At 41.5% G+C, this 26,041-nt stretch overlaps 1 protein-coding gene across 4 annotated transcripts in view; it reads left to right on the top strand.

Annotated features, from left to right (window-relative positions):
- myo9aa (myosin IXAa) overlaps nt 1-26,041 on the top strand; it is a 311,787-nt gene that overhangs the window by 202,544 nt on the left and 83,202 nt on the right. For 3 of the 4 annotated variants that reach the window (XM_080216194.1, XM_080216195.1, XM_080216198.1), the window contains exons 12-16: nt 881-1,002; nt 10,539-10,680; nt 11,551-11,746; nt 16,874-16,993; nt 19,459-19,534. In XM_080216194.1, the coding sequence (XP_080072320.1) occupies nt 881-1,002; nt 10,539-10,680; nt 11,551-11,746; nt 16,874-16,993; nt 19,459-19,534 (656 nt within the window). The remainder of the gene's footprint in view (nt 1-880; nt 1,003-10,538; nt 10,681-11,550; nt 11,747-16,873; nt 16,994-19,458; nt 19,535-26,041) is intronic. The other variant, XM_080216197.1, reaches the window with a different exon arrangement.

Raw genomic sequence — 26,041 nt, forward strand, 5'->3', positions numbered from 1 at the left:
AGGATTGTTGTATCATTTATTCATGTTTTTGGACAAACTACTGAATTCTGTGGTCTATATTCCCTTTCAACCTTAGAACAATTGTGCTGACATATTATCCCCTTGCATTGCCTCTCCTCTCTAATCTCTCTGTCCTTCCAAGAGGAAAAGCATTTTTCACATGTGATATCCTCCACCTGTTCTTGCTGTCCTCTTTTCCTTGTCTGTGCCTCCCACACCACCCCCCCCAAACCCCCCATAAAAAAAGGTTTGTCTGTTTCTCTCTCTAGGCTTCTCTTAGGTTGACATTTTCATAGAATCATAGAAACCCTACAGTACAGAGGAGGCCGTTCAGCCCATCAAGTCTGCACCAACAATAATCCCACCCCAGGCCGTATCCTCACAACCTCATGTATCTGTTCTGCTAATTTCTCTATCCCAAGACACTAAGAGGCAATTTAGCGTGGCCAGTGCACCTAACCTGCACATTTTGGAATGTGGGAGGAAACCGGAGCAAACCCACACAGACATGGGGAGAACATGCAAACACCACACAGACAGTGATCCAAACCAGGAATCGCACTTGGATCCCTGGCGCTGTGAGGCAGCAATGCTAACCACTGTGCTATTGTGCTGTCCCTTTGGCCAGTGCCACAAATGAAGCATTTGAATGTGATAGAGATTAACATTCATTGATTCCCCAGCTCCAGATTATACAATGGAATTTGGGGTATCAATATCGGTGCCCACCCACCGTCAGAAATACATGATGGAAAGGTCATAAGAAAAGAGAACATGTAAAATGTATGTGTTTCATATCTGCATTTTTATAGACTATTAATTCCCTAGTAATTTAGTTTATGTTGCTGGTTTTGTACTTATTTAAATTTTTGTCCTACAGGAGGAGTACAGATCAGAAGGCATCAGTTGGCACAACATTGATTATATAGACAACAGTGGTTGCATTAACCTCATCAGCAAGAAACCCACAGGCTTACTGCATCTATTGGATGAGGAGTGCAAGTGAGTACTCATACCAACCTGATTTAATTTAGTAATAGCCTATAGAATGAGTTTACGTTGTGGTGCATTAGTATCAAATTCCTCTGTTCACAATACAATAGGGATGTTCGCTCATTTAAATAAACTGGTTAATGCTCCTGCTATAATGAGGAATCAAGTAATTTCATGGGAGAATGTTATTTGTGCATTATCCGTGGCTGTAATTTTTAGCCTTAACCTTTTAATTGGTGAATGTCCAATATACTGGAACGGTTTCAAGTCCAATCTGATTTGAGAGTTTAGGTGACAGTAATCATAGATTCTGATGCTACTCAATCCCTCAATTAGATCACCATGTAGATATTCCAGTGAGCACAATTCTGTATGGTGCCTGATAGTGAATTGCCATGATTATGTGAAAGACAAAGTAACAACATGAAACAATAAAGAGTGAATTTCTGAAGTTTTCAATCAATCTGTTAAGACCAATTTAAGAGAATTTCCTTGGTGGAAAACCCTAATACTGGAAACCTCTGGTGATTGTGTCAGTGGAGGCAAGATATTAACCAAAGAGTGAGTGGCCTGGAGGCAGGAAGTGGGTTTGAGACTTGAGGGTGGGTGGATTTGGAATGGAGGCTGAGTGGGCCTGCACTGTGCAGAACGAGTGTATTAAATCTCTCCATCTCACTGTTGGCACTTGATTGACATCCCTGCATTTGCTCTCAGCCTGTTGGGCTGCGAGATGTTGCCAGAGCAGTAATCTGGCTATTTAACCAAGCAAGAGAAAGCAAAAGAACACAGTTAGACGATGGGTTTAATCTAGAATCCATAATATAAGAACATAAGAAATAGGAGCAGGAGTAGGCCATCTCGCCCTTCAAGCCTGCCCCGCCATTCAATAAGATCGTGGCTGATCTGAAGTGGATCAGTTCCACTTTCCTGCTTTCTCCCCATAACCCTTAATTCCCTTGTCTGTCAAAAACCTATCTACCCGTGACTTAAACATATTTAGTGAGGTAGCTTCCACCACTTCAACTGGCAGAGAATTCCAGAGATTCACCACCCTTTGAGTGAAGAAGTTCCTCTTCAACTCTGATCTAAACTGCCCCCTGCCCCCCTTATCTTGAGGCTGTGTCCTCTGGTCCTACTATCCTTTCTAAGCGGGAAGAATCTCTCTACCTCTACCCTATCCATCCCTTTCATTATCTTATACATCTCTATAAGATCCCCCCTCATCCTTCTAAATTCCAACGAGTACAGACCCAGTCTGTTTAGTCTGTTTTCATAGGCCAACCCCCTCATCTCCGGTGTCAGCCTAGTGAACCTCCTCTGCACTCCCTCCAAGGCCAATATATCCTTGCGCAAGTGCGATGACCAAAACTGCACACAGTACTCCAGCTGCGGCCTCACCAGTGCCCTGTACAGTTGCAGTAAGACCTCCCTACTTTTATATTCTATCCCCCTCGCTAAAAAGGCCAGCATCCCATTCACCTTCTTGATCACCTGCTGCACCTGCAGACTGGGTTTTTGCGACTTGTGCACAAGGACCCCCAGGTCCCTCTGCACCGTAGCATGCTGCAGCTTTTCGCCTTTTAAATAATAATCCCTCCTACTATTATTTCTGTCAAAGTGAATAACCTCACACTTGCTAACATTATACTCCATAATGCAAGTGAAAGAGCCACTCGGGAGCTTTTTGAGGCAGCCTGCTTTGTAAGGAATGGTAGCAGCAGCATTGCTGATGGAACATTGCAGAAAGTGATTTTCAGTCAAGACTTTTTTTTATGTTAGTAACATTAGTTGAATATTTGTATACTTAAACTGATTGAGATCAGAAAGAAATGTGAAGACTTATTCAGCTAAAGCTAGGGCCGCCTCGGATGCAAAGTATTTCTCTTAAATGAGTGAAACTCGGTTCCTTGGACTAATTTCAACTCTGTTCTTGTCTTTGTCTGCTTAACTTTGAATATATTACTTTCTTTGTGTTCCCTGCTAGGCTCAAGGTGAAAAGAATTACCCACATTTGTTAGTGTGCTGCTTTTACACAATTCTTGTATGAGGAGAGTTAATGAACTGAAGGATTTTAGTTTATATTTTGCAATTTTTCCCCCTTATTTTACTGTCTGTGTCAAACTGGTCACAAATAACATGACCTGGTTAAAATTTATTACCAGCCTTTCAATTAACTGTTCATTTTTATCATTCATGTAATCCTGAATTTCACTGAAATTTACTGGGTGGGGGATTATTTTAAAATTAAAATATACACAATGAAAATACTCAACAGTCCAATCATAGATTATTCTCTCCAAACTTGGATCTGTCTGAAAGAAGCATTGTAAATACTATGGCGATGTACTAGTTTGGCATTAGTAAGCACGTATCTAGGGAAGTATGGAGGACATTATTTTAAATAAGGGGCAGTGAGGGATTAACTTTGGGTAGATGCACCAAGTTAAAGGATATAGTCAAGGTAGGAGAGCAAAGTTATAATATAGCAAATGGGGGTCAGAGTGTGGCAGGAAGAGACGGAGAGGAAAAAAACATAAGTACAACCCAACAATCAACATGAGATGTTACAAAAGTAACAAAAAGACAAACTGAAGACTCAGTATCTGAATGCGCACAGCATTTGTAAGTTTAAATTTATTTACTAGTGTCACAAGTACACTTACATTAACACTACAGTGAAGTTAATGTGAAAATCCCCAGTAGCCACACTCTGGTGCCTGTTTGGGTACACTGATGGAGAATTTAGCATGGCCAATGCACCTAACCATCACGTCTTTTGGACAGTGGGAGGAAACCAGAGCACCAGGAGGAAACCCATGCAGATACGGGGAAATGTGCAGACTCCGCACAGACAGTGACCCAAGCTGGGAATTGAACCCGGGTCCCTGGCACTATGAGGCAGCAGTGCTAACCACTGTGCCACCGTGCTGCTATAACGATAGTACATGTTGAAGTAAATAAATAGCCATTCCAGAGGTGTGGCTACAGGATGACACGGGTTGGATCTAAGTATTGAGCAGTATGTGACATTCAAGAGGAATAGAAGCCAGGTAAAGGTCATGGGATAAGCACTGATAATCAAAGATGGCATTGATCCAATCATTGGAGATGACCTTGGTTCAGAAGATCAGGATGTAGAATCAGTTTGGGTGGAGATGAGGACTGTTTGGGGAAATAAATCACTACTGGGAGTGCCTACAGGCCCCCTAACAGTTTCCACAATGTAGGACAAAGTATGCAAGAATGAATATTGGGTGCTTGTGATAAAGGGACAGCAATAATCACAGGAGATTTAAATCTACATATAAACTGAAAAAAAATCAGATTGACAGTTGTTGACTGGGTGAAGATTCGCAGAATGTTTTTGAGACAATTTCTCAGAGCAGCATGTTGTGGAACCAGCCAGGAACAAGTTACATTAAACTTGGTATTGTGTAATCATAGAAAATCATAGAAAACCAACAGTACAGAAGGAAGCCATTTGATTTATCGAGTCTGCAGCAACAACAATCCCACCCAGGCCCTATCCCCGTAACTCCACATATTTGCCCTGCTAATTCCTCTAACTTGTGCCGCCCGGGACACTAAGGGGCAATTTAGCATAGCCAATCAACCTAACCCGCACATCTTTGGACTGTGGGAGGAAACCCACGTAGACAGGGGGAGAACGTCTGCAGGGAGTTTGCACAATGACCCAAGCCAGGAATCGAACCCAGGTCTCTGGAGCTGTGAAGCAGCAGTGCTAACCAGTGTGCTGCCATCGTGCCCTGATGTGACAGGATTAATTAATGACCTCAGAGTAAAGATAGCCTTGAGTAGAAGCGGCCACAATATGATCTATTTTGAAAGGGAGAAGAGTGAATCTCAGTTTTGTATTTTAAACTTAAATAGGGCAACTGTGAGGGGATGAAAGCTGAGTTTGGTGAAGTGATAGGATACTAGGCTAGAGGTAAATCATTGGAGAAGCAATGGCAGACCTTTACAAAGGTACTTTAGAATACTCAGAATAAATGTATTCCTATTGTCAAGAAAAATTCTAAGGGGAGGACTCACCATCTACGATAACTAAAGAAGTTAAGGAAAGCACGATATTTAAAAGAAAAAAGCATTTAACTGTGCAAAATGAATGGCAGGTCAGGATTGGTCAGAATATAAATAATGGCTGAGAATGACTAAAAGATTAATCAGCAAAAAGAAATTAGAGAATTAAGAGGAAGATAGCTCGCAATGTAAAAATCATTGGCCTCCTTCTGCACTGCAGGGATTCTTTCAGCCCATCGAGCCTGCACCACCTGCAATTCCACCCAGGTCCTTTCCCAAGTATTTACCCTGCTGCTGATACTAAGGGGCAATTTATCATGGCCAATCCAGCTCACCTACACTTTGAAAATGCATAGCAAGAGTTTTTACAGGTATTTAAAAGGAAAAGGGGAGTGTTGGTCCACTGGAGACAGAATGGAGAGTCAACAGTCCATAATAAGGAAATGACAGGAAAATGAACAAATATTTTACTTACTTACTTCACTATAGAAGTTACCAAATCATTCTGATAATAGTTGTAAATGAGGAGGTGGAAAGGAGAGCGGACCTTGGTGTAACTGCTGTCACCAGGGAATCTGTAGTCAGCAGACTGACGGAGCAGTGGGCTAATGAGTTTCCCAGTCCTGATTCATCCTGGGGTCTTATCAGAATGGAAAGTAGCAAACAAACTGTGTTCAAGAAGGGAGGGAGGCAGGAAACTATAGGCCAGTTGGCTTGATGTTTGATTCTAACACCTTCCTCATGACAGTCATTAAGAAGGTTATAACTAGGCAGTTGGAAAATCTCCAGGTAATCAGTAAGAGTCAGCGTGGCTTTGTGAAAGGGAAATCATCTTTAAGCAATTAGAATTTTGAAGGAGTAATGTGCACTGTCGTTAAAAAGTGGAGCCTATGTATGTACTTTACTCGGATTTCCAAAAGACATTTGATAAGATTATTGTGGAAAATAAATGGTGTAGGGAATAACATATTAACATGGATAGAAGATTGGCTGGGTGCAAGGAAACAGAGAGCATGCTTAAATGGGTCTTTTTCTGATTGGCAGGATGTGATAAGTGGAGTTTGACAAGGGTCTGTCCATGGGCTTCAAATCACAGTAACTTCATTGCAGTCTTAATTTAAGCCTTACTTGTGACTAATAAGTACTCCTTACTTTAATTTACATTCATGACTTAGATGAGGGGAGCGCAGGCATCAAAGCGAAATTTGCAGATGACACAAAGATAGGGAGGTAAGCATTTTGTGAAGGAGACATAAGGAAGTTACAGACACATAGGTTGAATGGGCAAAGGTCTAGGAAATGGAGTGTTATGTGGGAAAATATGAAAGTTGTTCATTTTGTCTGAAAGAATAAAATGCAGAGTATTACTTAACAGTGAACCAATATAGAATTCGAGGTACAGAGGGATTTAGGTGTTCTAGTGTGGGTCACATGTTGTTTGCAGGTGCAGCAAGTAATTCAGGAGGCTAATGGAATGTGTTTCTTTATTAAGAAAGGAATTGAACACGAAAGTAATGCTCCAGTAATACATGATATTGGTGAGACCAATCTTAAATACTGGGTGCAGTTTTGGTCTCCTTATTTAAGGAAGGACAGAAAAGCCTCACAGGCGATTTAGAGGAGGTTCACTAGATTGATGCCTGCACTGAGAGGATTGTCTTGTGAGGGAAAGCTGGACAGGCTGGGCTTATTTCCATTGGGATGACTTGATTGAAGTCTACAAAAGCCTAAAGAATCTTGACAAGGTTGTGGAATGTTTTCTGTTGTGGGTGAGTCCAGAGCTTGAGGGCATTGCTTTAAAATTAGGGGTCGCCCTATAGGACAGCGAGGAGGAGAATTCTTTTTTGAGGGTTATGCAATTTTGGAACATTCTGTCCCAAAGCGATAGAAGCAGGTTGCTGAATATATTTATAATGTAGAAGTAAATAGATTCTTGTTGGGCAAGTGAATCAAAAATTGTCAGGGATAGATGGGAATGTGGAATTTGAAACACAGGCAAATCAACCTTGATCGTATTTAACAGCAGGGAAGGTTTGAGAGGCTGAATGGCCTACTCCTATTTTGCATATTTGCATGGGAACAATTCTTGATGAATTGAGAGCATCTCAGCAGATGTGCTTCATACAATATTGAAGCAGATTGGTTTGAGGCTACTGCCCAGGTAAGGAATTAGGATGTAGCAGTTATAAATGCGAGGTACTGTTCCAGAATTCAAATTAAAACCAACCCTGATATAAAAGCAGCCAAATAATAATTGTTCAAGATGGGACTTTGATTTTGTTTTCTCAATAACTCATTAAGCCTCTGTAAGGAGAGAAAAGAGCTGATGTTTCGCATCCAGGTGACCCTTTGTCAATTGACAAAGGGTCATCTGGACTCGAAATGTCAGCTGTTTTCTCCCCATACAGATACTGCCAGACCTGCTGAGATTTTCCAGCATTTTCTCTTTTGGTTTCAGATTCCAGTAATTTGTTTTTATCACTAAGCCTGTATGGTTACATTCGAAATAAGTAAGCTTTCCAGATGTAGGGGACCATAGGGATTTTGGCCTTTTAAGATATCATCATTCTTCCAGCAACCCCGTGTCTGGTCTCTCTGGGTTATGCTATAAATAAGATTGTGCCCTGAATTTGCACCATCAGACTGCTACCTGCAGTGTTGACTTTGACACAGGGGCACCTTCTATGAATCATTTCTGTGTCTCGGGCTGTCATTGCAACGTTCCGGACAAGCTATATTGTTTGTTCCTAATTCTGTTCCATTAACTCCCAATTTTCCTATTATTTGTGATGGCCATTTTCACAAAGTGCTATTTTTTCAGTAGTTTGTACATGAGTTATAATGGGAGGCTGTAAAGGTGTTTGGCAACCGCAGCTTAATATCCACATAGAATATGAAATAGGGTCATCTGATCAGTGCAGCCCTGATGGGTTTAAAGAGTGTTAATTCAGTGCAAATTTGAACCAGAATGTGACTGAAAATAATGTTGAACCTCATAATATCACAATCTAGAGTCTGCAGAAGGATCTAGATAGGCTGGGCGAATGGGCCAGGAACTGGCAAATGGAATTTAATGTTGGCAAGTGTGAGGTGGTCCACTTTGGTAGGAATAATGGTAGGAAGGACTATTACTTACGTGGCGAAAAACTGCAGCAGGCGACGGTGCAGAGGGACCTCGGGGTCCTTGTGCATGAGTCGCAAAAACCCAGCCTGCAGGTGCAGCAGGTGGTCAGGAAGGCGAATGGGATGCTGGCCTTCATAGCGAGGGGGATTGAATATAAAAGTAGGGAGGCCTTGCTGCAGCTGTATAGGGCATTGGTGAGGCCGCAGCTGGAGTACTGTGTGCAGCTTTGGTCGCCGCACTTACGCAAGGATATTTTGGCCTTGGAGGGAGCGCAGAGGAGGTTTACTAGGCTGATACCGGAATTGAGGGGGTTGAACTATGAGGAGAGGCTGAATAAACTAGGCTTGTACTCATTAGAGTTTAGAAGAATGAGCAGAGATCTCATTGAGACATATGAGATGATGAATGGGATGGATAGGATAGAGGTGGAGAGGCTCTTCCCGCTCAAAGGACAGTAGGACTAGAGGGCACAGCCTCAAGATAAAGGGGGGGCGGTTTAGAACGGAGTTGAGGAGGAACTTCTTCACTCAAAGGGTGGTGAATCTCTGGAATTCTCTGCCCGTTGAGGTGGTGGAGGCTGCCTCGCTAAATACATTTAAGATGCGGGTTGATAGGTTTTTGATAGGCAAGGGGATTAAGGGTTATGGGGAGAGGGCGGGAATGTGGAACTGAGACACGACAGATCAGCCATGATCTTACTGAATGGCGGGGCAGGCTTGAGGGGCTGGATGGCCTACTCCTGCTCCTATTTCTTATGTTCTTATAATTTATGGTTGGTTAGTGTCATTTACCTGCTACTGGACAAATCTCTTGAGGGTAGACCATTTAGGATGGAGGTGAGGGGACATTTCTTCACCCAAAGAGTGGTGAGCCTGTGGAATTCATTCCCACAGGAAGTAGTTGATGCCAAAACATTGAATGTATTCAAGAGGCAGCTGGATATAACACTTGGGGCAAATGGGATCAATTATGGGGAGAAAGCAGGAATAGGCTATTGAGTTGGATGATCAACCATGATTGTAATGAATGGTGGAGCAGACTCGAAGGGCCAGATGGCCCCCTCCTGCTCCTATCTTCTATGTTTCTGTGTTGGCCCACAAAATCAAATAGATGTTCAGATGGCGTAGTCTAAAGTTGCCATATTCCTGGATGACCATTGGCTGCTCTCCCCTTTTGAGGGGGACAGCTGAGTGGCAATTATTTAACTTAAAGATCACCACACTTCAAGTGAGGGGCAAGGATGAGAAGGCAGGTCTTTATGAATAACCTCAGTCAGTACAGGAATTGAACCCATGCTGTTGGCATTGCTCTGTATCACTGACCAGCTGCCCAGCCAACTGGAGAAGTTTATAGTTGTAACCACTTGCATCCCTGCCTGGAGGTAGTGAGCTGCTGATGAGAGATTGCTGCAAGGGCTTGGACCATGCTGCTTCAGTTATCAGACTTGATGATTAGGACCACCCTGATCCACGTGTGACCTAAATTGTCAGTGAACCACAAACCCAACCTTTGGACAATCAACATTTCTAGGATATCTGTCAGACTTGACTGTCTTATGTAACAAAATCATTACCTGTAGCAAATGAAAAAAACATGGAAATGCTGCAATTCTGAAAGAAAAAATGGCATCTGTAAAGATAAATGTGGATTCAAGTTCTAGGTATGGGTCTTCCTTGGGAACTCCACTGATTCACCATCAATCTTGCATTTGCAACAAATCTGGAGCTTTATAGAAAACTTCATCTCTACAGTGTCTTATATCACAGAAATGTTTGGAAGAGCATCACAAGTCAATTAGTTGAAAGCCACAATCCTGTTATGTGTCAAACGTGGCATCTGCTTTCTGCAGTGTTTTCCCATAAACAGCAGTTGAGTGATTGGCCATTTGGTCCATTTCCAATAGTGCAGTAGGTTTTTTTTAGCATTTATGTGAATCACAGAAGCAGACAGATGGGACTTTGATTTAATGTAATTGGAGAATACCAAATCTGAATATCAGTTTAGATTATGTGCTTAAATCCTGGAGTGGGACTTAGTCTATGACCTGATTGGACGTGAGTTTTACCAGCTGAGCTGATCTGACAGGGTGATGCCAGATAGCAATTTCTGTTGACCACTTATATCCCCCTCCCTACTCCCATTAGTAATCTAGGGGCATGATGACTGATTACAGTGCCAATCCAGGAGAGGTCAGCTAACTCAGCATGGGCCAGTGATCAGGTCAGTCCACCCAGGTTCTGTCTACAGAAATAGGTGGTATACAAATTTTTCTTGTCTGAAGGTTATGGAGTGATGAGATTAACTCGATCCCAGATATTTCAGTGCTGATGATAACCATTGTGCCTGACTTGTGTTTGTAACTAATTATCTTTCAATTCAGTTTTCCACAGGCAACAAATCAGACGCTGCTGGACAAATTCAAGCGACAATATGAAGGGAACAATTATATAGAGTTCCCAACAGTGATGGAGCAAGCCTTTATTATAAAGCACTATGCAGGGAAAGTCAAGTACCAAATGAAGGTCTGTATTGCCTGATAAATTGGATTCCATTGATCAAGAAGAGTATTGAATAAATAGTAGAAGGGGACTTAGACCATCCACATGATCAAATGTTATAGCAAAAAATGTACTTTGTACTGTGGAACTAACTTGTACGGAACAGGACATGTCTTGGATTTATCATTGAACCCTTACAGTGAAGAAGGAGGCCATTTGGTCCATCAAGTCTGCACTGACTTTTTGACAGAGCATCTTACCAGGCCCACCCCCCCACCCTATCCCCATAATTCCACACATTTGCTCTGCTAATTCCCCTAACCGACACACCCAGAGGCACTAAGAGGCAATTTAGCACGGCCAATCCACCTAACATGCACATCTTTGGACTGTGGGAGGAAACTGGAAGACCTGGAGAAAACCTGTGCAGACATGGGGAGAACATGCAAAAACCATGCAATCACCTAGGGCCGGAATTGAACCTGGGCCCAGCACTGTGAGGCAACAGTACTAACCACTGAAAATTAGAAAAAGTAAGAAGTGTGTTTAAAAATGTTTTTTAAAATAAAGATTTTGTTAGCAAGGGTCTTGTGGGGTAAGGAATCAAAGCACACAAATTAAATTGAAATGCAGATCAGCAATGATCAGACTGAGATTCAGAAAAGCTCACGGATTTGTGTGCCTTCCTCCTGTGCCTGTGTTCCTAGGACGAATAGGAAATTGAATGAGTTGCCAGAGGCTGTAGGTCCCACTGATATTGTATCTCCATGAGAGCCGGTGTCCCTGGATGGTGTGGGGTTGGTGTAAATTACCTTTAACTGAATGTAAAGAACAATTGCAACTCAAAAATATAATCATTCACTATAGCTTCCTCATAAATGTATGTTGATGTAGGACTTTCGGGAGAAGAACACAGATCACATGCGTCCTGACATTGTTGCACTTCTGAAAAGCAGCAAAAATGCCTTCATCTGCGGTTTGATTGGCATTGACCCAGTGGCTGTCTTCCGCTGGTCAATACTGAGGTCCTACTTCCGAGCAGCTGTGGCTTTCCGAGAAGCCGGAAAACGCTACATCAAGAAGAAACCTGGTAAGGCCGAGTGTGGGTACGACTGTGCCTTCGGTCGTTGGGCGTAGTGTTGGTGAAGCACCTTTCCTGTTGATGTGGAAACATGTGTTTGAAGTTTCTTTCTTAATAAAAGGATGCTGGTTGGAATGTAATATAATTGATAATCTGTCCATAATGGTGTGAAAAGCTTTGGCCATAAGCTCTTGTATTCCTGTAAACACTGCAAGTTCAAAGTTCCTCTGATAAAGTACTGTTGTATTTTTGCCAGTTTGAAATGAATGCAGTAGGCTGGCATAAAGACATTAATGATGAGGGTATTCACCAGTGCTTTTAAGAGAAGGGCAGAATCACTTTATTGTGTAAACATAAAAAGAAACACAACAGGTGCTGAAAATCTGAAATAATAGTCTTTTAACATTTGACCAGAAAGAGGAGAACTGTGTTTTGTTTTGGATTACATAAGAGATATGACACAAATAGGCTAATTGATTTGCAATGTATTCCTGCCATCATGCATGTTGCTCTCAAGCTTACTGTCGTGTTCTGGATATAGAAGGGGTAATTCCATTCTCTATGTGGCTTTCTTTTCTGTTTGTCAGGATATAGAATATTTTTCAATATATGGTACAATCGAATTTGACAAAAACTACTTAATGTGTCAAGAAGCTAACAGGCACTCAATCCTTGGCACGACTTTTAAAAAAGGTGAATTCTTTAAGTGTTTGTAAAACGCACCGATGCGTGCCAGAGAGCATTCTGTTTCAATGCAATAACTATGGAGTTGCATCTCTGAATATCTTTCATCAGATGACTTAATTGCAACAAAGACCTGGGTCTGAATTCTCCCATCCCACCTGCCACTGGAATTCTATGGCGGTGTTTGGGGGGGTGGGGGGAGTGGTTACATGACTGTTACACACCATGTAAAGGTCCATTGATGTTGGGAGGGAATCTCTGGTTTTCAGGTGAGCGCAGCCAGAGAATCCTGCCTCTCATCTTTGGATGAAAATAAAATTTCCCATCCATCCATTGACCATCCAGCTTCCCATCCATTGACTCTTCTACACTTAAGAACATAAGATCATAAGAAATAGGAGCAGGAGTAGGCCTTTGAGCCTGCCCCACCATTCGATAAGATCATGGCTGATCTGAAGTGGATCAGTTCCACTTTCCCGCTTTCTCCCCATGACCCTTAATTCCCCTATCTGTCAGAAACCTATCTACCCGTGACTTAAATATATTTAGCGAGGTAGCCTCCGCCACTTCAACGGGCAGAGAATTCCAGAGATTCACCACCCTTTGAGTGAAGAAGTTCCTCTTCAACTCTGATCTAAACTGCCCCCTGCCCCCCTTATCTTGAGGCTGTGTCCTCTGGTCCTACTATCCTTTCTAAGCGGGAAGAATCTCTACATCTACTCTATCCATCCCCTTCATTATCTTAGACGTCTCTATAATATACCCCCTCATCCTTCTAAACTCTGACGAGTACGGACCCAGTCTATTTAGTCTCTCCTTCCTTGGCAAAGCAGCCAGCATAATTAAGGACCCCACGCACCCCAGACATATCCTCTTCCACTTTTTCCGTTGGGAAAAAGCTACAAAAGTCTGAGGTCATGTACCAACCAACTCAAGAACAGCTCTTCCATGCTACTGTCAGACTTTTGAATGGATTTCTCTTGCATTAAGTTGATCTTTCTCTACACCCTAGCTATGACTGTAACACTACATTCTGCACTCTCTCCTTTCCTTCTCTATGAATGGTATGCTTTGTCTGTATAGCGTGCAAGAAACAATACTTTTCACTAATGCATGTGACAATGATAAATCAAATCAAAATTTAAGGGGTTCATGCAAATCTATTCCTGGGAAATATTCAGCAACTGTGCAGATACCACTCATCTGGTCTTCCAAATGTAACTCTTCTCCCCAACATCTTAAGCTTAGGGAAAGAAAACAAATGATTTGAAATTTCTAAACCATCTCACAGAAGAATTTGCAGGAAGCTCCCATTCCCAAGTATGAAACCAGGAAAGGGAAAATGAGCATTTACTTCACTATATTCCACCATTAGATTTTGCAAAAATGCATACAAAATCCTTTCTCAGTTGGTGAATTATTCCAAACAGATTTCTAAAGTAGTAGGAACCTCAGTTCAGTCTCCAGTGTGTTTTATGTCAGTTGATTTCAGCAGCGTAAGGAGTTTGATACAGCAGGAAGTGCCAGATATAACATTGAGTTTTCAATGAGAACTTCTCTGGCAAGCAATGACATTCAAAATGGGCAACCCATCTGATGTGTGAGATTAAAAACTCATTGCCTCATGACTTACAGTTCACCAAAAGAACATTAATTTTTATTACATTTGGAAATGTATTCTTTGTAATCGTTCTTTATCCCCATCCATTTTTTTCCCTTTCTTTTCTCTGCTGATATTGCTGTTTGTTACTCATACAACAGGCACCTCATCTAAATGATCACTTACATAAAGCACAAGTAATGTATGTCTGAAAATTATTGACGTTAATAATAACTAGATTATTCTGTTAGCAGCAGAAGCTGATCCTGATTTTGTCCTATTGGATAGCAGCAGATGTATTTGCCACTATGGGTTGTCATATTATTCTTCTGGTCCCCATAACCCAGGATTGGTGTTCAAATTAATTTTATTGGCCACATCACTGCAACTGGGAGCTGATTCTCCACAGAAGGAATGAAACCTGGAGCATTCTGATGTGGATGGCTCAGTGTTACTCTTGGGCAGTTGCGTAATTGACCATGGGAGAATGGTTTTGATTGTGCGTTATAACTGACCAACTTGGTAAAGGAATTGTAGTTTAGAAAATGTTTTGTGAATTTATGCCAAGACTCAATGTTAGACAGTGCATTTGTATGTTAATTAAACATGAAGCAGTTGGGAGTCTCTCTGCATGTATTTTGAAGTTTTACCAGCTGAAGAAATAGTGATTGGAGTGATTCCTTGTAACCTCCTGTTCCTGCATTGCACTGGACAGTATCTGATTTGGAAACCTGAGTGACATTCTGAGTGGGACTTTTTACTGTGTTTATCCCAGTTCAATGCCGGCATTGGAATGACGTTGAAATGACCAGTGAGTTACTGAGTGTCACCATGATGGATACCACAGATCATTTTGATACCTGATTTAATTTGATACCTGGTTTGAATTTTTCTAAGATGGAGTTCTCACTGCAGTGGGTTTGAGAAACATGTACCTTGCCATCAAACTAATGCGTGATTTGTTCCACCATCGGATTTAACGTTAGAAGCTGACATTCAGAGATGTAATACAATAATCGTGGTACTTGAGCAGCGTATCATCTAAGTGTAGAAATTCACTTTCGGGGTTTGTATTGCACAGAATCATTATCATAAGTGGTGGCATATTCACTACAACATAGAATAACACTGAGACGACTCCACTATGTAATTTCACAAAGATGCCATCAGAAATATACACAGAGAGAATGTAAAAACAGATATCAAGTTTTAAATTACATTAATTGGCTTCCAGAAGCTGGGTGATGCATGTCTCTTGGAGCATAAACCATGATATAAGGGTAACTTCTGGATATTCTGGCCTGAACCTAGTTAATGGAAATGTTTAATCCCACAAACATTAAACTCCATCTAGCGGTGGAAAACTTGAATTTGCAGTATTTAATCCATTTGATGGGTCCAGAGGTATTTACGGTGATATTTTGAACATGTCACTTGTCAGACCTTGGGATTTTTACAATCTGAGATTGACCTATTTCTGTAAGTTACAGGTTGAGCAATTTAATGTTTGCTGTGATTGGATGCCCATGTTGCATTAGTATGGTGGTTTATGTGGGCTTTGGTTTGCTTTATTTATTCTCACTTTAATCAGTGCGCTTCTGCTCTTCTAGATCCAGGGAGACACATTTATTTTATAGAAAGACGCATCATCATGCTGTGGCAGCTGGTCCACAATCTGAATTCTCTGCTTAGTACAGTATTGCTCTGTAGGTCTATTGCTGTTGCAGAAGTAGAACACTGCTCTTTATATCTTCTGCTCTATTTAGAATAATCTGTTTCTTTTCCCTCCTCTGTACTTAAAATCAGCGAAAAAATACCTTTGTGAAAATGGACAGATTTGTTTGCCTTTCTCTGTGAACAACAACTGTGCAGTTCGAGTAATTTGAAGCCGTTGCAAAAGAAAACCTAGTGCCCTGGTTTAATTTTGTAGTTGGTGGTCTATTGGGTATCATAAAAAGCCAACCCTATTAGTATATCATTGTACATTACATAACTTCTCCAGTTTTCTTTCCTACCTTTCATCTGTTGTCCTGAAGAGGCTGATTTGCATTTGGAAATACAATGCTATGGGCAAAAGCAGCTCTCCCGCAAGCAATTCTTCATGTGAAAACACAGATTATGAGTTTGGTGGGAGATGTCAGATTTGAACTTGAACCTTATATCCACAAATGCACCACCGTTTTAGTTACGTAATTTTGCATCTTGTTGCCTTGCTGATCCACCATCTTCATTTAAGATTGTCCCAGACCTAGACCTGAAACATTTGGGTGGCAACAGCAACTGGATCCATAGACAAAAATTGGGGCAGTTATAGTTTGATTTTGGAATTTAAAACATTTGTTTTTGTTAGGCCGGCTGAAATTTTGAGAGCTGATGCAGGAGTCTCCTTTATAAAGAGTTTAGTGTTAAACGAGATGGAAATTGATGAAACCCTTTCAAAAAAGCGTATTACGTTTTGTCTCTGGTTTTTAAGTTGCGTTATATTAAAAAAAAGACATGTGAATTTCACTGTTGCTAATATTTTGATTAGTGCTGATTTTCTTAAACAGCTGATATGTAAATTCAACCTTTCTCTTATACTGCCTTTTTCTTCCAGTCAAATGTATATGCAGGCTTTCTGCAGTTCACTAGAGTATTAACTCATTATCACTAAATTAGAAAATTAGAATGCAAAACAGTCTTATTTTCTAACAAAAAAATAGGTATTAATGATTAAATGTGCTTCACTATAATTGTGATGTTTGGATTCTTGTAGAAATTTCTCAATCTTTCAAATTTCTGTCTGTTATGAATATCTACCTCCATCTTGTATCTTTTATTTTTTCCTTTTGTTCTTATTTTTGCTTCCCAAGGGCATGATGATGCTGTTCCATTCCCGGGTTTGAAAAGTGTGGATAGTTTTAGCTTTCTGCATCACCCAGTTCATCAGAGGAGTTTAGAGATTCTCCAGAGGTGCAAGGAGGAGAAGTACAGTAAGGCTCCAAAATCCAGCGATATTCTCTGACATTCCACTTATCCACAGGAAATGGGAGTCTAAGAGCATTCACTCAGGGCTAGTGGTCTTCATTAACTTTGTATGACGATAAACAAAATGTTACTGCTCTTGCCAGTTAGCTGAGGTTAACGCTTGGGTTTTGCCTATGTGAGGGCATGGGAGCACTATGCCGGACTCTGTCTTAAAGTGATCCAACCGGGTACTTGTGGCCTCACCAGCTGCTCACAGTGGGTAATGAAGACCATTGACTTGAAGCCAAACAACACCAAAGGATTCTGGGATGTTTGTGTTTCCATACCACACGCTTTAATGAAGAAGGCATATTATGTATTTTTGAAGAAAAACTGCGGGTAAATAATCCAAGTTTCTTATGTAGTCCAAAGGACTTGTGGAGGATGAAATGAGAAACAGGTTGTGACTTCTTTACAAGAAGTCTCCAGTAAGCTTTCCAATGATTAAAAGCCTCAAAATACAACTTCAGATTATTTTTCATACTGTGTCCTGTATTCTCAAACATGGTGTGAATATACATCCCATAGTTCTTTGGTTTTGCTGAAAGAGTGAATGGTGTTGGTCTCAATGTCCTCTGTGTCTGTTTTCTCAGTTTTCTTTTCTGTGTGGCTATTAACACTAGTTCCGCATGATCTAAGCTGGTCACCCTGCTTGAGTACTAATAATTCCAGCTGACTCTTTCAATTCAAGCTAAATAGCACCAGTATCAACACACCTCACTACTTATGTATGAAAATGAACACATTAATTGAGGAAATGACAGGGTGGGAAGTGATTAGCTCCTCTTTGTGGAATGTGGCAGCTTCTCCCCTGGTCTCCCACCCCCCACCCTCCTCACAACCCTTCCACCAGTTACACTTTGTTTTAATTAGCTAATCAGTTATGTGTCGTCTAGATGGGTTTGTTCACAATCGAAGTGCTGCTTTCCCATACTGGTAGCATCAGGGCTTGAAGTTTAATTTGCTGTTAATAAAATTTAATTGAAAACTCAAGTTTATACACAAGATGAAACTTGTAAGTCGCTGTTTTCATTCAAAGCTTCAGTGCTGCATTTTAAAAATTTCAGTTTAGTCTGACCTTGATGGGATGTGAGAATTGTGCACAAAATCAAATACGATGCCACAGTTTTAACTTATCAAAATCCATTCAGGTTTCCTCAAACAAAGATAAATATCGTCGCTAAGGTACTTTTTGTTTGCATGCAGCGCATTTCCTTTCTTGTCAATTCTAAGTAAATTCCATTTGTATAGGTCCCCAGGGGTCATTAAAATTAAAGTAAATCTCCCAGTTACTGGCAGATGAAGTTTCTACATACATACACATCCAAGGAGGTATGCTTAATGGCAGATGTTGGCGCTTCTCTTATTAGTGAGGAGAGATGAGCGTGTGTTCATCACTGGGGAAGGACAGCCGTGTATTCATCGTGGAAAGGGTGGCCACGTGTTCATTAGTAGGAAGAGGTTGCCTCCTGTTTGATTTTTTTTTGTTCTCCTAATTGGAAGCCAGCTTCTTTTGAAGTTTGTCCAGAAAGCATTAATTTGAATTTGAGGGAGGCTGGAAGTCGGACTTAGCTACTGTTGAGTGTTTTGATGCTGAATGGATTTCAAAACATTTCCTCTTCAAACATGAAAGTTCAATACATCAAGAAAGGAGTGTATGATGAAGGATGTTAAATAGCTAGCCAGAATTGGTGATCAATTGTAGTGAGGTATTTTTATTCATTAAACTGATTTGATCTTGGCTAGGCTAGTTCATAGTTTCAATTCAAGCAAAATTGAGTGTATCTATTCCTTTATGACTGGTACAAATCTGAGCTTTTATGCCAACTCTACCAAGTGTGATTTGTAGGGTGCCGTGAGAGCCTTCAGTTTGAGGTGATGTAAGCAGAAAATATAATTAAGCTTTCTTCTGTCCACTCTGGAGTTCTGGTTTTTGTTGGTACAATTGATAAATGGTAGATGTCAGATGCTCCCTCAGTATTTTTGTTGTTCCCCTCGCTTCTGGTCTTGTACCCATGCTGACCAGTGTTTTGATTATGTCTGCGTGTTTGTTATCCGTTTTCAGCTTCCTGTCTTTGGTTTGTGCGTAATATGGAAAGGCTCTGGCTGTGATTTAACTCTTGAAAAGAGAAATACATTTTGTAATGGTGACAGGTTACAAAGCAGCAAATTCTAACAATTTCTTCAGGTATTAGGACATAAGTTGACATTTTTTGTTGTATTTCTGTTTTTAACAGTATTGCTTATTCCACCCCACCATGATCATGTGTGGAGTGAGTCTGCATGGCACCTACAGAAGTTCTGTAGGAATGCTTCAGGTTATCCCTGCTAATTTGCCTGCAGCATGCTGCACCACATGCATGCTTCACTTTTGCTACTGCTAGTTCCTCTCTGATTAGCTACCATTTTAGCACTTGTTTTGCTGTGACAGGTATTACAAGGAAAAACCCAAGGACACCATTATCTAACCTGCAAGGAACAAACACCATCAATGACAAACCGTCACGGTAAGGACTTATTCATTTGCTTAAATACAAGGCGATACTTGTTACTTATAACAAATGCAAGTTGTTTGCCATATTTTTAAAATACTGGTTGCTTCAAACATTTTTTCATTGTATGTTATTGATTCTAAATGCTAGAAAAAAAATTGATAAAACTGGCTACATCTTGGTGTATTCTTTGAATGCAAAATTTGAAAAAGTGACCTCTCAACTTGATGAAGGTAAACTGCTAGAGTGTTAATCTTATGATTAGTAATTTATCTAAATATTGGCATTGAGATGGGAAAGAAGAGACACAACTGAAATAATTTTACTTCCTAAATTACAGTGGGTTGAACACTGGCCTCTCGCCACTGGTGCCTGAGTAAAATCCAGAGAGATATAGGTTCCTGTGCTGCTGATTGTAAAGGTTTTACATAAAATATGAACAGTTTTTACATTATTGTTGCTCTATCTAATCTGGAAATACTTGTCTCACAGTGTCAGTAACCAACATTAACTATTTTTGTCTTGGTGAATTCTTGGGGGTAGCGCGGAGGCACAGTGGTTAACAGTGCTGCTTCACTGTGCCAGAGAGCCAGGCTCGATTTCCAGCTTGGGGCACTGTCTGTGTGGAGTCTACACATTCTACTCATGTCTGCATGGGTTTCCTCCAGGTGCTCCAGTTTCCCCCCTCATTCTGAAAGACGTGCTAGTTAGGTGCATTGAACCAAATAGGTGCCGCAGTGTGGCGACTGGAGGAATTTCACAATAATTTCATTGCAGTGTTAATGTGAGCCTCTCTTCAGAAACTGTATGTGGCTGATTTAATATCACACTTTGGTTGAGCCATTTGAAGTTTGATTCAGTTTTCATGACCATTTACAATATGGTGGCTGCTGTTCCCTTGATATCAGGTCTACATCTGTTTGTTCTCAGGAATGAACTTGGCCATTTCCTGTCACAAGGCTTCTCTAGCATTGCTGAAAAGATTGTATAGGCCAGCAGTATGAAAACTGAATCGATGGACGATCTGGCCATTTAGAGCCAAATTATTGAAGGACATATGAGTCGCTATAATAGTGACTGTTTTACCTTGGCCCCCCTTGATATTTGCTGTTGGAAATGTACAAGTGCGGGAACCTCTGTTGGCACTAATACCTTGGTTGTTTGTGCTATATGGTTTCTTCACAAAGTGTGTTTGCCATTGAAACACTTCCTTGTTTTTTTTTCAAGATTGTTAACGTTTCAGAAAATGCTGGAAAAACTCAGCAGGTCAAACTGCATCTGTGGAGAGATGAACAGAGTGGAAATGTCATCAACTGAAGTACCACCCCCTCCTTCCCTTCCTTCCCCTCTCTCTCTTCCTTCCTCTCTCTCTCTCTCTTTCTCGTTTTCTCTCTCTCTCTCTTTCTCTCTCTCTCGCCCCCCCCCTCTTGTTTTCTCTCTTTCGTTTTTCTCTCTTCCTCTCCCTCATTCTTTTCTTTCTGTCTCTCGTTTTCTCTTTCTGTTTCTCGTTTTCTCTCTCTCTCTCTCTCGTTTTTCTCTCTGTCTCTCGTTTTTCTCTCTCTCTCTCGTTTTTCTCTCTCTCTCGTTTCTCTCTTCCCTCTCTCTTTCTTGTTTCTCTCTCTCTCTTTCTCGTTTTTCTCTCTCTCGTTTTTCTCTCCCTCTCTCTCTCGTTTCTCTCTCTCTCTCTCTCGTTTCTCTCTCTCTCTCTCTCGTTTCTCTCTCTCTCTCTCGTTTCTCTCTCTCTCTCTCGTTTCTCTCTCTCTCTCGTTTCTCTCTCTCTCTCTCGTTTCTCTCTCTCTCTCTCGTTTTTCTCTCTCTCTCGTTTTTCTCTCTCTCTCGTTTCTCTCTCTCTCGTGTTTCTCTCTCTCTCGTGTTTCTCTCTCTCTCGTGTTTCTCTCTCTCTCTCGTTTCTCTCTCTCTCGTTTCTCTCTCTCGTTTCTCTCTCTCGTTTCTCTCTCTCGTTTCTCTCTCTCGTTTCTCTCTCTCTCTCGTTTCTCTCTCTCTCGTTTCTTTCTCTCTCTCTCTCGTTTCTCTCTCTCTCTCTCTCTCGTTTCTCTCTCTGTCTCATTTCTCTCTCTCTCTTTCGTTTTTCTCTCTCTCTCTCTCGTTTTTCTCTCTCTCGCTCTCTTGCTTGTTCTCTCAACCTCTCTTGCTTGTTTTCTCTCTCTTTCTCTCTCTCCAGATGATGCCTGACCTACTGAATGTTTCCAGAATTCTGTTTTAATTTAACATTTTCAGCATCCAGTGTTTTGCTTCTGTAACATTTAATCAGTTTCACATTAATTGAAAATCACAAGGCTGTCTATGGAGGAGCAAACATGGCTAAATCCTGATCAGCTTTGTAAAAGCAGCAAGCTTTCAAGTATGATTGCCTTAGCAAATGCAGGAAAAACTCGATATTAATCGCAAAAGGGGAACTTCCTTCCACTCTGGTGCAGACAATGGCAGTGATCTGAAAGGAGCACTTGTTTGCTGCAGACTTCAGCTGACTGTGAATCAGTAAACTTTCTCATTAGAAGATGAAATAGTGATTCATGAAATGGGTGTGCAAAACCAATTTTTCCAGTTTTGAATTCTGAATTGTTAACTTTAAACCATGGCATAGAGTGGAACTTGTATATTTTAAAGCTTGGGTAACAGAGTGGTAGGATAGGGCAGGGTCAACTTCTAGTACCTTCTCTTGTTTGGGACTGAGAGTTGAGGCAAGTAAAATGTATGCTACATGGATAAGACCAATTATGCTCAACTTCTATCTTCCTTCTTTCAAGAATTCTGGCACTTCATTTTGGTGTACTGATGAAGGCTGAATTTATTTCCCATTTCTCATTGACCTGAGTGTGTTAGGGGCGGCAGATTCTCCATTCTCTTTTATCCTGCCCCTGCTGCCAGTGATAATGGACCATTTGGCACTCAGCCAAAACTCCATTTACTGCAGTGGCACTGGAGAATCCCAGCCATGGATGCGGTCGGAAGTTATGTGTCCGTCACATAGTCTGAGCCTATTTCCTTCCCTGAAATACTTGCCTGACGTTTTGTATTTTTCTGACAGCTTTTATAGCCATTCTCCAGCATTGTAACCACTGTATAACCACACCTGTATAATTATGCAAGAAAATCAGCCAGATGTTGCTGTTCCTGATTTTTTTTTTGATTCATTCGTGGAACATGGGCGTCACTAGCTGGCCCATCCCTAGTTGCCCTTATTCGGTGAGTCAACTACATTGTTGTGGCTCTGGAGTTGCATGTAGGCCAGACCATGTAAGGATAGCAGATTTCCTTCCCTAAAGGACATTAGTGAACCAGTTGGCTTTTCTAATAATCAACACTAGTTTTATGGTCATCAGTAGATTCTTAATTCCAGATTTTTAAAAAAAATCAAATTCAAATTCCACCATCTGGCATGGCAGGATTTGAACCCCGGTCCTCAGAACATTAGCTAAATTTGTGGATTAATAGTCTAGTGATAATTCCATTAGGCCATTCACCACCTCGTCAAATATTCCTGATTGTTAACCCATTATTGATACTGGTAGCTGCTAACAGACTTACCTGCTTCAGCACAGCATCTTCCGGCCTCCCAGAATGGTCCCCCTTGCTGACATGACGTCACGCCAATGAGAATCAGCACTGGTTTATTCCAGTGGAAACTAGGCACCATGGCCATCCCGGGGGGGAATTGGAGGCCATTGAAGTTTCTGGGTAATCAAGGGCATTGCTGAGTCATGCCCATTGGGCAGTGGCACCCTGGCAGTGACAAGTTGGGGCACCATAAGTGGTCTGTGGCAATGCCAAGTGGTGGGGCTATGATAGGGGGTTATGCACAAACATAGGCATAAGCAGGGAGGGGGGCTATGTAAGGGGGTGGTCAGGCAAGCAATGAAGCACTGCAGGGGGGTGGTATGTAATGGGGTGGTTGAGCAAGGGGAGGGGGTGATATGCAGGGGGGTTGGTCGGCATGGAGGGGTAGTAGAGGGTCTGCCAGGGGACTCATCCAAATGATGCAGTGCTGGAAGCCTGTGGGGAGAGGAGATGCTGCCAATGATGGGATGGATATTTGTGTGTGTGTGGGGGGGAGGGCGGATTGGTGGTGATAATGGCAGGAGATCTCCCGGTTCACTGGGAGATTGGGGTGCCCTGCGCAATAGCATCCCGAGCAGTCTGCAGCGGGCTTCACTGGCTTACTTCAGCTCCATTCCCTCCCTACTGGCACAAATCTCCCTGCTGTCAGAAAAACTGGCAGACTGTGGGAGGATTGTAGTACTGAACCACCCAAAAAACCAGTGTGCAACACACTCTTTCAGAATTTATGACCCTTGAATTTTTTTTGGGAAGATTGCCCCCTTTGTCTTGCTATTTCTCACCAGATTGTGTGTAGTGCAGCCGTTACATCTGCAATTCGCATGAAAAACATCACTCACGTTTTCCTCCTTGTGGTTTTTAAAATATTGTTGTTTTTAATATAGTTTCAAACTTTTAATTGGCTCAAGTTCAGTTTTGACTTTGAGAGCCAAACCAGATCATTGGTTTGGCTCAACTTGGATATTTCTGGCGGTCCTACCTCCAGTATTTATCCAGTCTCGTCCACTTAACAGTGTATTAGTTTTTACCTTTAGATCTCTTTAAGCCCACATTCCCCAGTCCACTGCTTAAGAAGCTTGTTCTGTTAGTTCACTTAAAGTACGCAGCATATGTAGTCTCTCCCTCCTCCTCCTCATCTTTCCCCAACGCCACCAAACTTTTTCCATGGATATTTTACTTTGGGATCAGAATAACCATTCCGGTGTGACCCTTAATAGTGAGTGTTGTCTATCTTTCTGACAATAGGGGCCATCAACCAGTCTGACTCTGCCTTCACCCAAATTCACACAAGCCGCATTTATGTAATAACTGAATAGCAGCAAGCTAGCTTCTGGCATTTTATGTTGTTTACCCATCCTTTGTAGGTCGATGGACCAGGTAAAACATGTCTTCCGGAATCTATTTAAAGAACAACAAAGGGACAAATGCAGTGCATTTTCCATCACAGATCACTGAATAGCACTGAGGAGCTACGACCTTTGTTTTCCTCCCTCTATTCCCAAACTAGTGGCACGGTGGACGATTACACACCGTCCCAACTACTGCCTCAGATGGGATCAATTGACTCAGCACAGATTAAACCCATCACATTCCTGGGCAGTATAGCACACTGGATCAGCTGAGCCATTGGGACGTATGTTGAATTCAGGCATATTGTGCCCATGAGTACATTTCTTGTAAGTAGAATCAATAATAAGTTGACTGCAAATCAAAGCTAAAGTGTTCCTGGCTGTGTGGACACTGGTACATTTCAGTGTGCAACTTTGTGTGGTTTTAGCACATCTGGTGAATATTTGTTCATATTCATTTAATTTCGCCATGTCTAACTCCATTATAATGATATGGTTTCATCAAAGACCTTAGTTTCACTCTATTGCCCTCCAGCTCAAATATTTTCATGCTTGACATGATTTTGAGGGCCGAAGTACTGATCTCTCAGTCCATTGCTTTGTATCCACTTTCTTGTACTCAGAATTTTCTCAGGCATCTTCAGAATTCTCATTTCACCTGGATCTTTCCCTCTGGCTGCTGAACCTGTCTACATTCTTTCATTGGAAACTGACATTGACTACCTTAATTTCTCGTCTCTGTTCACTAATATATGTCACTGAACCTTTAGCAGTCTGTTCCTTCAGGCCGATCGTCACATTGTAATTAAATTTACTGACGAGTGAAGCTTTTTTTTTGGGCAAACTGAGTTCTATCTTGCAGAGACTGAATTCTAACACTCTCATCTCCTCCTTGACCTTGCCATTGAACATCAGACTATAGTTTCCAGCGCTCATTGATCTTGTCTCCTCTTCCCACCATGGTCTCAAACCTTTGTGACCTGAGCACCAGCAATCCAATTTTATCTGCCTCCCAAGAATCACTAACACACTTCACTGTTAGATCTCAAAAGAGAACATGCTGGAAAATCTCAGCAAGTTTGGCAGCATCTGTAAGGAGAGAAAAGAGCTGAAGTTTCAAGTCCAAATGAGCCTCTGTTTAACAAACAGTTACCTGAACTCAAAACGTCAGCTCTTTTCTCTCCTTACAGATGCTGCCAGGCCTGCTGGGATTTTCCAGCATTTTCTCTTTTGGTTTCAGATTCCAGCATCCGCAGTGATGTTATCACTGGTAGCTCCATTGTTTTAGCCTGTTCTTGCTCACAGAACTGATTTCTTAAAATCTTGACTCTTTATCTCCCTTTGCCTAGTCTCTTTGCACCAATAGCACACCCTTTGCCACTTTAACAGCCTCTAGGTTACTGCCCCTAATCCTATTTTCACCAAAGAAGTCCAATTCCTCTATAATGTGTTTCCATCATTGTTCTCCTTCCTCCCTTCTCATTTTCACCCTTTTACCTGCCTCTGCACCCAAACCTGTCCATCTCAGCCTTTTCTAATTCTGTCAGAAGGTCGTTGATTTTAAAATGTTAATTTTGTTTGACTTTCCACAGAC

The sequence above is a fragment of the Carcharhinus amblyrhynchos genome, chromosome 32 (assembly GCF_965287045.1).
Source record: "Carcharhinus amblyrhynchos chromosome 32, sCarAmb.v2.hapA, whole genome shotgun sequence".
NCBI lineage: Eukaryota > Metazoa > Chordata > Chondrichthyes > Carcharhiniformes > Carcharhinidae > Carcharhinus > Carcharhinus amblyrhynchos.